This window comes from Heloderma suspectum, chromosome 4 (genome assembly GCF_057233095.1).
Source record: "Heloderma suspectum isolate Gila_16-S chromosome 4, 16-S_ref, whole genome shotgun sequence".
Taxonomy (NCBI): domain Eukaryota; kingdom Metazoa; phylum Chordata; class Lepidosauria; order Squamata; family Helodermatidae; genus Heloderma; species Heloderma suspectum.
In genome coordinates, this window is record NC_139461.1 from 226,809,965 (window position 1) to 226,822,186 (window position 12,222).

The following is a 12,222-nucleotide window of genomic DNA, read 5'->3' on the forward strand; positions in this document are numbered from 1 at the left end:
GACAATTATGTACTTTAAAAAGTCCAGTCTTACGCACACTTTCCTGAGAGCAAGCACCACTGAACACAGTGGGGCTTACTTTTGAATAAGTATGTACAGGATTGTGCTGTGAGTTTAATAAAGTAACCCTCAACTCACAAAGGCTACAGTTTCCTTCATAATCTGTTCTTCCTTTTCTTAGGCATGAAAATTCCTTACTATATTCCTCTCTATACATAGTTTGGTCCTTTATTTTTATGTCAATCTTAAACACTTTTAGGTGCCATTTTCATCTCTGATTTTGATACCACTGTAAAAAAGAAAAAGTTGCTAAGCTTTATGAAAACGTTCCCCTCACCTTTTAGAACATAATCTATTATTCTTCCTCATGCACTCTGCTTTAGGGCTGGGGTTCAGAGCAGCATGGGAGGTATATGAGATCAGGGAGTAAAAGGGAGGGGGAAAGGTTGGGGCTGGGGATTAGGATCATGGGAGAGGAGGAAATGGGATCAGACTTTAGGAGGAGTGAGGTGGAAAGTGTGGCCATAGGCTTAACTCAGACATTTGAAGATTTGACTCATTTAGAGTGCAATCCTATGCATGTTTAGACAGAAAAAAGCCCTACAGCTCCCAGCATGCCCCATGCTGGCTGGGGCATGCTGGGAGTTGTAACCTTTTTTCTGTCTGAACATGGATGACATTACACTTTTGGAGATTCATGAGATTAATTTGGAGATTCAAATTTTGGAGACTTCCCTATTTGCAGAACATGCAACATCGACTCCAGAGAGGAAGCCTAGCTTCTTCGAACACCAACCACGCAATATGGCAACTTTCCATAAGTGAAGCCATATTGTGGGGAGTAAGGGTTTATGACTTAGGCTTAAAGCTCCAATTTTCTTATTTTTACTCTCTCATGTCTTCCTTTTAGCTGCTTTTAGTCTTTCTCGGCTTGGGATTTGTCACAACATATGTATCGGAAAGTCTCATGAACGCTTACCTTACGGCAGCTGCATTGCATGTTATTATATCCCAGCTCTCCTTCATCTTTGGAATTGTAATTGACTTTCATTCCGGCCCTTTGGCATTTTTTTATGTGAGTAAATCCAGCCTCCATGCAAAGCCATTCCTGTTTCTTGGCTGGGGAGGTGGAGGTCAGCTTAAGAAGTTGCAAAGGGAGGATTGTAAGTCGAGTTTAAAAAGTGTCTTCGGCTTGCAAATGGATTGGCACTGTTGGCAATGAACGTATTGTTGCCCTGCTTATCTGCTCCATTGTTAATAGATGTATGGTTCTGCCAAGCTCATCTAGAGAGAGGGGAACTGATAGTTAAATGGGTTCTGCTGTTGCTTCTGGGCTGCAGGCAGAATGAGGTGGATCAGGGGACCTTCCACAGAAAAGCATGCATTCAGCTATCCTTTCTAACCCACAGCCTACAGCAGCTGTCTCCAACCTAGTGCCCTCCAGATGTTTTGGACTACAACTCCCAGCATTCCTGACCACTGGCCAGGCTGGCTAGGGCTGATGGGAGTTGATGGGAGTTGATGTCCAAAACTTCTGGAGGGCACCAGGTTAGGGAAGTCTAGCCTACAGGGGTGGCTCCAATAGCTGGAATGCCCTTTTATAATGAAGTGGGGAGGGGACTACATGGATACAAGTGCTGTACCATTCATACACACAGCTTCTGCTTCACCTGTGGGCTGTGAACCCAGAATGAGAATCCTGACCTGCTACCTCCCCACACTGTGGGAGTCTGGGTTCCCCTTTTCTAACTGGCATAGAAATGCATGCCAACTATTAGCCTTTTAAATATATCTTATGTCATTCTACCACACTGGGGAAAAAAACATTGGCTCTACTGAGTTTTTACATTACACTGCTTTTAAATTTAGCTGTATGCAGTTGTTTGAAGCATGTAGAATGAACTTATGGTGGAGGGGTGGTTTGCAGTGGTAGGCCCTGCTCCCCTACATATGTTCACTAGGCTGTCTGTACACTCCCTATGCATGTGCAAACAGTATCTGGGTAGGCATGAACATGTGGTTGTTGATGGTGCGTTTTGCATCCAGCCATGTGTGCAGTGTACAATGCTTCCTGCACCTCTTGTTTGGAGCTAAAAGGCAGGAAATGGTGTGTCACATGCTAGGAAGAGCCAGTGTGGGACTGGGGAGACCTGGTTTAAATCTGAACTCAACATGAAGCTTGATTGGTGACCTTGAGCCAGTCACCAGCTCTCAGCCTAACCTACCTCATAGGGTTGTCATGAGGATAAAATGGGGGGACAGACCTTGAGCTCCTTGGAGGACAGGTGGGATGTAAAAGTAACAAACCAACAAATGATAAATACCGTTATTATCAAGAGGGCACTCAAATGGGAGGCTTCACCTTGTAGACGTTGCCTTATCATCTCCCAGGAATGGGGTCAGGTCTACATCTTCTGTTTGCCATTTTAGCTTCTGTCCCACTGAGTGACAGGCTAAGCCACAGTGTTGCTCTCGTACCATCCATGCTTCCTCGTCTATGTAGCTCCCTTGAAAAATGCTTGTTCCCATTGCACAGGCACCAGTGCAGACCTGTTGTGTGCAGTTCTATGAATATTGTGTGTGGGGAACCATTGGCACCACTGCCATCTGCAACCTGGGGATTCTACTGCAAACTTCCTAAAGACTGAGCTATGGAAGGTTCCAGTGGGAGAGACGTGCTGGGCTTTTCTTTGAAGCCTGCTTACGCATGGTATGTGGGGGCAGGTATGGAATGAGTTACATCGTGTTATGTCAGTGTTCTTCCATTGCCATGTGTGGTTTGGTGCCTTGTATGCATGGATAATGCGTGTGTGTGAGTGAGTGCGTGTGTCAGGGAGGCGTTATCATGACTGGTAGGTGATGGCAACCCAGTTGCCAAGGACTCTTCGAGTGACTGATTATTCCTGTATTAACTTTTCTTTCAAATGCAAATATTAAGATGTTTACTTTGCCACTAGAGGAGCAAAGGATCCCAACTGGATTACAACTGGTATAGGGGTGGCCACCATTCATGGACCAAAGGAATGTAGTGTTTGGCTGCAATTGTCTGCCCACGTACCTGGGGACAAAACAAACCCCTTGAACACGGAGGGACTTATTTCTGAGTAAATGTGCATAGGATCAAGCTATAATTCTCTAAGGTCATTTGTCTTTGTGTGGTATAGTAACACTGTTGTGACACATTTGGACAATTCATACAAATCTCTTCTGCTTTAATATACAGAAACATATAATTATATAGTTTTATTTATTTATTTATTTATTTATTTATTTATTTATTGCATTTATACCCCACCTTTCTTCCTCTCGCAAGGAACCCAAGGCAGCTTACATTATCCTCCTCCTCTCAATTTTATCCTCACAACAACAACCCTGTGAGGTGGGTTGGGCTGAGAGTCTGTGACTGGCCCAAAGTCACCCAGTGAGCTTTCATGGCTGAGTGGGGACTAGAACCCAGGTCTCCCAGCACCTTGTCCAACACTCTTGCCACTACACCACAGTGTGTGTGTGTGTGTGTGTGTGTGTGCCTGCCTGCCTGCCTGTTTGTGTTAAGTGCTTTCCACTCTACTGAACTGATTTCTGAAGCAGAAACTCTAGGACTAAAATGCAAGACCATCTTCATGCTGTGGTGAGTAAAAATAAACAGCTTCTGAAAATTTTTGTTGGTATTTTTCTTTTCAGAACTTGATATATTACTGCATGGGTCTTCCAAAAGCTAATTCCACCAGTATACTGCTGTTCTTGCTTTCTTTGCTAATGCTGAGGGTCAGTAAATGCATTAAGATCACTTATAAACACTATCCTGTTGAGTTTCCTATGGAGCTTTTTTTGGTAGGTATCATACATTCTTCAAATAAAATTATATTTATGTACCACAGACAGTGTTCTCATTTGAAGAAAAATCACTTAAATGAAGTGGACCAGTTCTATGCTTTAAGCATAGAACTGGTCCATAGAACAGTATTCTTCAAAATTTGTGTTGTTTTTAGGGTTTGGTACAGAGGAAAGAATCTCCGTGAATGAGGCAGGGTGATAGCATAATAGGGATGTACAGTTTTTGTTAAATCCGTTCTGTCTGCATTTCGTGGATTGTCAGCCATCTTTCTTTCCATCATCCGCTCATTGCTGGAATCGTATTTTTTTTAGGGACGTACGAGAAGTTCAGTCCACTTGCAATGATGCAAACTTGCGCAAATTCCCCAGAAAGGTTAAAAAAAAAAAACAGTCAACAAGTCTGGGGGCACCCTGAGCAGGGCTTCAGTAAATGGTACCAGTGTAGTCCCACTTATAGTCATAGTTGTCTGAAGCAGAGTCAAAATTCTGAACCTGATATTAGAATTTCAAGAGAGCTTTTCAAACTCCTGTAAGCATCCTCTTTAAATATGTAGCCATTTAAAAAATCTCAAAAACTGAAAAGCTTCTTTGATGTGCTCTGAGAACTAAAGGATGCTTGCTTCAGTGATCATTCCCTTTGATGGCTGGTAGCTACAAGCTCATGAACAACACCCCACCTGCTGAACAGTGTGGGCTGATGCTGCAGAGAAACATTTTGTGAGTTGAATGGAGTCAGAAATCTGAGCTTTTGCATCTAGGTGACAAGAAGGAGTGGCGTGGGGAGAGACATGCTGTTTGCTTCTGGGGGAACTGATGCTGCTTTAAACACTAGCACTGTGTGTCTGGTTGTATGTCTGCTACCCAATATTCAGCCTGTATATTTATAAAGACTATAAAGAGAAGTTTAGAATTGTGTGCATAATATGTATATCAAATGTTCAACTGTGTTATCACATTATAAATTTACAAAGCACCCAGCAAGCAGAATCCCAAATAGGCCAGTAGTTAGTCCAAGGCCAAACTTCATTCAGCCAGTAACAAAAACACCATGTCTCCAGGACACTCTTCTCACAAGGAAACACTCTCTGTAAAAAAAATGTTCCCTTCCCAGCTGTGATATAGGGGCAACTTGCAAAGCACTGCCCCCAAATACAGCAATTGGCATTAGGGAAAAAAGTGTCCATTGGTACAGATGGGTGCTTTTTTCATAATGCCAACTGTTGTGTGCCGGTGGGGAGGGGAGAGTGATTTTACCAGGCATGATAAAACCTACCTGCCATGACCTGACCTGCCCTGCCTTTATGCCACCCTATGTTGCAGTTCTCTTCCCTCTGGCCAGAATAGACAGTTACCTGCTCCATAGCAGACAGACAATTAGTCTTTGGCTCAAATAACTTATAATCTGTTGGATAATTCCCTGTTTTCTTTTACAGATTATTGTATTTACCATACTTTCTAGCCAAACACGTCTGTATGCTGAATCCAGCAAAGGAGTGTTTGCAATGGCCCCTGACAGGTTGGTAATCCACAGCAAATATATCACTTCACTAAATACTGCTGCCTAAAATTTCACTTGTGATTTGGCAGAACTATGTAAAGATGTTTTCTTTTTCAGGATCAGTCCTCTAGTTTTGGAATTCCAGTCCAAAAGACACCTGCCAAAGCAATGGCTTGAGGTTCTTTTCTTACAAACCTCTTAGTGCTTGTTTGCCAGGTTCTTCAGTCAGCCCATGTTGACATCCAGCTAGCGCTCACTAAAACACAATTTAGTTGTTGTTCAGTCGTTCAGTCGTGTCCGATTCTTCGTGACCCCATGGACTATAGCACGCCAGGCCTTCCTGTCCTCCGCTCTCTCCCGGAGTGTGCTGAAGTCCTTATTCATTGCATCGGTGATGCTATCTAGCCATCTCATCCTCTGCTGTCCCCTTCTCCATTTGCCTTCAATCTTTCCCAGCATCAGGATCTTTTGCAGGGAGTTTTCTCTTCGCATTAGGTGGCCAAAATATTTGAGCTTCAGCTTCAGTATCTGTCCTTCCAATGAGCACTCAGGGTTGATTTCCTTTAGGATTGACTGATTTGACCTCCTTGCAGTCCAGGGGACGCGTAAGAGTCTTCTCCAGCACCACAGTTCGAAAGCATCGATTCTTTGGCACTCAGCCTTCCTTATAGTCCAGCTCTCACAGCCATACGTTGCTACTGGGAAAACCATAGCTTTGATTATACGAAACTTTGTCGGCAAGGTGGTGTCTCTGCTTCTTACTATGCTGTCTAGGTTTGCCATAGCTTTCCTCCCAAGGAGCAAGCGTCTTTTAATTTCATGGCTACAGTCACTGACTGCGGTGATCTTGGAGCCCAAGAAAATAAAATCTCTCACTGCTTCCATTTCTTCCCCTTCTATATGCCAGGAAGTGATGGGGCCAGATGCCATGATCTTCGTTTTTTAATGTTGAGTTTCAAACCAGCTTTTGCACTCTCCACTTTCACCCTCAACAAGAAGCTCTTTAGATCCTCTTCGCTTTCTGCCATTAGGGTGGTATCATCATCTGCATATCTGAGGTTGTTGATAATTCTCCCGGCAATCTTAATTCCGACCTGTGATTCATCCAACCCAGCGTTTCTCATGATGTACTCTGCATATAAGTTAAATAAGCAGGGTGACAATATGCAGCCTTGTCATACTCCTTTCCCAATTTGGAACCAATCGGTTGTTCCATGTCCGGTTCTTACTGTTGCTTCTTGACCCTCGTACAGGTTTCTCAGGAGACAGGTAAGGTGGTCTGGTACTCCCATCTCTTTCAGAATTTGCCACAGTTTGTTGCGATCCACAATCAAAGGCTTTAGTGTAGTCAATAAAGCAGAAATAGACGTTTTTCTGGAATTCTCTTGCTTTCTCCATGATCCAGCGAATGTTGGCGATTTGATCTCTTCAAAACCCAGCTTGTACTTCCGGTAGTTCTCGGTTTGCATACTGCTGAAGCCTAGCTTGTAGGATTTTGAGCATAACCTTGCTGGCATGTGAAATGAGCGCAATTGTACGGTAGTTTGAACACTCTTTGGCATTGCCCTTCTTTGGAATTGGAATGTAAACTGACCTTTTCCAGTCTTGTGGCCACTGTTGAGTGTTCCAAATTTGTTGGTATATTGACTGCAGCACTTGAACAGCATCATCTTTTAGGATCTTAAATAGCTCAGCTGGAATACTGTCATCTCTGCTAGCTTTGTTGTTAGTAATGCTTCCTAAGGCCCACTTGACTTCACTCTCTAGGATGTCCGGCTCAAGTTCAGTGAGCGCACTATCATGGCTATCAGGGACATTCAGATCTTTCCTGTATAGTTCTTCTGTGTATTCTTTCCACCTCTTCTTAATCTCATCTGCTTCTGTTAGGTCCCTGCCTTCTTTGTCCTTTATCATGCCCGTCTTTGCACAAAACGTTCCCTTGATATCTCCAATTTTCTTGAAGAGATCTCTAGTCTTTCCCATTCTATTGTTTTCCTCGATTTCTTTGCATTGTTCATTTAAGAAGGCTTTCTTGTCTCTCCTTGCTATTCTCTGGAACTCTGCATTCAGTTGGGTATATCTTCCCCTTTCTCCCTTGCTTTTCGCTTCCCTTCTTTCCTCAGCTACTTGTAAAGCTTCATCAGACAGCCACTTTGCTTTGTTGCATTTCTTTGTCTTTGGGATGGATTGAGTTGCTGCCTCCTGAACAATGTTACGGACCTCCGTCCATAGTTCCTCAGGCACTCCGTCTATCAGGTCTAATCCCTGAAATCTATTCCTCACCTCCACTGTATATTCATAAGGGATATGATTTAGGTCATACCTGAATGGTATACCTGAATGTACAATTTAGTAAATTAGAATTATTATAGGCTAGAGCATATCCTTGTCAACAGTTCCCTGAAGTAAGCATGCATGCTCACTTACATAATGTAATGGCAGTGGTTGCTGATCAATGTAAATGTTCTATGCCCTTGCAAACAGTGCTGTGTGCACACACCGCCTGTATTCATGAAAAGCCCTAATTACTGTGATGCTTCTTCATGTATACATTCTCACCAGGAGTTAGTAACACTAGTGTGGCAGATGAAGGGGCTAGTCCTTGTCCAAAATGATGTTGTATATGTATCTACCTATTATTATTATTATTATTATTATTAAGATGCATATCACACCTTTCACTAAAGACTTCCAAGATGGCTAATAATACAAATGTATAATTCATTGTGTGGGGCCTAACAGATCATGCTCAGCAAGTCATTACTATCTGCTTGACGGTCATGGTGTTTGTGCTGAAACAGAAAACAGTAACCCTGTAAATAAATGGAACTACAGGACATTATCTTGAGCAGAGTTCTCAAGGACATTATTTATATAATACACAGGGGGGACTCAAAACATTTCTTTTATTCCAGGTTTCTGCACCCTTCATTACCTGACTTTTCAAAATTGGACAAGATTGTATTACATGCTTCATCCCTGGCAATAGTGAGCTATTTCCTTCTCATTTTTGTGGGAAAGAAGTATGCAAATATTCACAACTATCACCTCAGACACACCCAGGTAAGAGTTCAACATCACATTCCAGAAACTCAGTCGTAGAGTATTTGTTTTATTTGTTTGTTTGTTTGTTTCATTTATATCCCACCTTTTTTCCTCTTGCAAAGAACCCAAGGAGGCTTACATTATTCTACTCCTCTCCATTTTATGCTCACAACAACAACCCTGTGAGGTAGGCTGGGCTGAGAGTCTGACTGGCCCAAAGTCACCCAGTGAGCTTCCATGGCTGAGTGGGGATGAGAATCCGGATCTCCCGGCTCCCAGTCCAACACTCTCGCCACTATGCCACACTGGCACTGGAGTAGTAAATTTTGAAGTGCAAACACTCATCATGACAGTCCCCATAGCCACACCCCCAAGGACAAGCCAAAAATGCAGGCAGCTGTGTTGATCCATATCAACAAACCAATTCTAGGCATTTTCATCTCCACTAGGAGCAGGTCTTTAATAAAGCTATTGGGTCTTCATTGCCCATTCAAGACCAGCCCATCCCCAAATACTTTGTATTACAACAGGAATAACTCACAACTGTACACTGTTGCTGAGAAAATTCATCCCCTGCCCCAACACACACACACACACACACACACACACACACACACACAGAGAGCTACTGTGAGGACTGCAGCTAAGAGGGAAGGGAATTCTGAGGGGGTGGCAAATGACATCAGCATCCCTGCTAATCAAGAAGTGTCTGTGCTGCATCCCTGTGAGCACTGGATCCACTACACTACTATAGAATCTTTGAGAAGATTAGGGAGCTCTGGGACAATAAAGCAATTAAGATTAAATATAATTTCCTGTCATTTTGATGGATGACTGTGGAAAAGATGCAGATCTGTAACCATTCCTGGTCTCCAAGGAAGTTGAGGTCTGCACTGGGTCCTATTACATGTTTATGATAGAAATAAATAAGTCACTCATGTTTATTTGTTTGTTTGTTTGTTTGACTATGTTAGTCCCTAGATCACCATCAAAACTACTATTACAATAAGGCAATTAAAACTCATTCTGAAAGACTTCAAGGACAGCACGGCAGAGAAAAATCATATAAATAAATGCAAGAAGTCCAAATGAATAAAATTACATCAAAAGCTTGGGAAAATAAGATAGTTTTCACATAGCGCCTGAAAGAAAATGATGACAGATATGTCTGAGGAGTTCCACAATGGGCTGCTTTGTACATTGTAGCCACCCACTTTACCATAAAGTGGAGGTACGCAGAGCAATTCGGGCTATTATAATTCTAGCATTCTATGTTTCAGCAGGGAGAAAAAAAAAGACGGATGTCTATTGAAGGCTAGTTCTTGGTCATGGGAGGATAACATGGATTCCTCCATCCATTTCAGGAGGCTTCCAGAGATTTCTAGAACTTCCACTGGGAAGAGAGAGAATACTCCTCCCCGTTTTTGTTCTGCCTCCACTGAACTAGCTGGGTTCTCCTTAGAGGCTCTTTTTTTCCCATTCCCTAATTTGATTAACATAAGTAAGAGGAAAGCTTTTTAATTTTTTAAAAAGCAAACAAGCAGGATTCATAATGCCAAAGTCTAAGCAAGGTGAGAGAGGCAAGAAATCTGTGTTTGTTTAACAGCCCCACAGCCCTCTCTGAAGGGCAATACCTCACAGCCATTCCTGGCAAAGCTTTGAAGCTGAGGGAAGTGCAATTATCCCAAGCAGCTCAGCATCCTTCAGATGATCAGGGCAGCGGGAAAATACCTCATTCCACTTCACTGGGTGGCACAGTTCAGGTGCCTCAGCTGTGGGGGGAGGTCTCCACAAGCCATTTACTCCAAGCTGGCTGCATATTGAGGTCGTTAGGGATCCATGATGTTGTGGCCATCCAGCAGCCTCCCTGAGTTTATCAGAGAAAACCCATTTTCAAGTCAGGTTCTCTCCGTTATAGTTGCTGTGTGCCCCAATCCCCACAATTATGCTAGCCCTGGCCAGGGGTGTGCCTTTCACCATGACTGGGTCAAGGGGTGTTTCCTGTGTGTTTCTCATCCCTGCACAAACCAAATAGTGTCTATGTAGAACTCCCGTTGTAGCCAATGAGCCTTCTCCCCTGAATGCCCACATCAGAACTTACAGAGATCCCCCTCAACTGAAATGGCACAGTTTAAAGCCCAGTTCCCTAAGTGCAGTAAAGTGTGATCTCGAGGCTCCAATTCTCCATTGTTTGGTTTATTGCCTTAGGAAGTAACTACTTTGACCCTTCTTATAGAGATCCTGCGGGTTAAAATGGGGGCTGGTTTCTGTCTTTGTGTTTACTGCTCTCTTTCTCACAACAAACTCATTAGTGTCTCCTCAGAAGTAACTCCCATTGTGCTGAATGAGGCTTGCCCTCTGAATGCCCACATCAGAACTTACAGAGATCTCTCTCAGTTGAAATGGCACAGTTTGAAGCCCAATTCCCTAAGTACAGTAAAGCATGATCTCGAGGCTCCGATTCTCCATTGTTTGGTTTATTGCCTTAGGAAGTTACTACTTCACAGTTTCATTATAGAGATCCTGCACAGTATCGATTAGAAAATTGGTTCTAACTATTTGGTTAGAAAGGGGGCTGGTTTCCCATCCCTGTGTTCTCCCCACCCCCTTTCCCAGCATAAACATATGCATGTCTACTCAGAAGTATTGTGTTCAATGAGGCTTTGGGCTCATTGGGAGGCTTATCTTACAACTGCGAACAATGAGAAGTAACTACTTCACACCTTCCTTACGGAGCCTGGAAGGGGGGGACCTTCTCTTATTGGTTGAGCAGCCCTTCCACTCAGATGATGTTCATTCCAACCCCACCCACCCACCCACCAGGAAGTAAGTTATGTGAAGCCACTTAGAATGGTGCAATGTACACCCTTGTGGAGCCCTGCCTGGACCAAAAACAGCTCCTACAAAAATACGGGTGAGCCACTCTTCCCTTCTCCTTCTGTTGTCGTGGGGACCGGGCCTAGGTTGCTCTTTTTCAGTTTATCTATAGTCCAGGGGTGGGTAGCTCCCACACACACCTTCCCATCCAGTTTATAGGTCCTTGATTCCCCTTCATGGAAGGAGGCTCAGTCCCCCTGAGAGGTTCTAGTCTCCACATGGTGGAAGAGACCTGAGCTGGGGCTTCAGAGCTGAGGAAGAGGAGGAGGTCTCTGAGGTGATTTTTGCGTGCAGCAACTCGCCATGGTGTGCATTGAGTAGCTGTGCAAGTGGGACGGTTCCTCATCTTGGAGTCCCTAATTTTGTGTTCCCATCTCATCAAGTAATCCTTTCTGAGTTGAAGGATAGGGTTGCTTCCCTTATAAATATAATTTATCGGCAGTCACTCCACTCATACTTTTCCTCATACTTGTTGCTTTGAGGTTTGCTGTCATTTAAGGTTTGCTTGTAGAATTAATATCTGCATTCTTCAAGAGTATTTTTATCATGGTAATTTGAGTGGGATTAATTTTGATTTATCACGTACAGGATTTAATGGCAATTGGGCTATGCAATGTCGTCAGTTCACTTTTTAAAAATTTTGCTGTCAGCTGTGCTATGTCTACAACCGTTGTTCAGGAGAAGACAGGTGGAAAAACTCAGGTGAGCTTGTTGATTTTAAAAGCCACTGATTATTTCAGATCTTCATTCAGGATTAAATGAAGGTTCCTAAATGATCTTCATTTAGGATTAAATGTAGTTTTTCCTCTACACAATATGGAGCTAAAATAGCTTCAAAGCATTTTTGTTGATTCAACATAATCATATTTCAAATGGAGTATGAATTTCATTGAGTATAAACATGGAGTATGAATTTTATGTATTTTTAATATAAATAGACAAATACATAAATGTGATTATGCAAACAA

The 12,222-nt window shown here is 43.0% G+C and overlaps 1 protein-coding gene across 1 annotated transcript in view; it reads left to right on the top strand.

Moving 5' to 3' along the window:
• The window catches only part of SLC26A8 (solute carrier family 26 member 8), a 52,450-nt gene that overhangs the window by 10,370 nt on the left and 29,858 nt on the right, over positions 1 to 12,222 (top strand). The window contains exons 5-9 of the mRNA XM_084851644.1: positions 911 to 1,075; positions 3,682 to 3,831; positions 5,268 to 5,350; positions 8,248 to 8,395; positions 11,843 to 11,956. Of these exons, the coding sequence (XP_084707770.1) occupies positions 911 to 1,075; positions 3,682 to 3,831; positions 5,268 to 5,350; positions 8,248 to 8,395; positions 11,843 to 11,956 (660 nt within the window). The remainder of the gene's footprint in view (positions 1 to 910; positions 1,076 to 3,681; positions 3,832 to 5,267; positions 5,351 to 8,247; positions 8,396 to 11,842; positions 11,957 to 12,222) is intronic.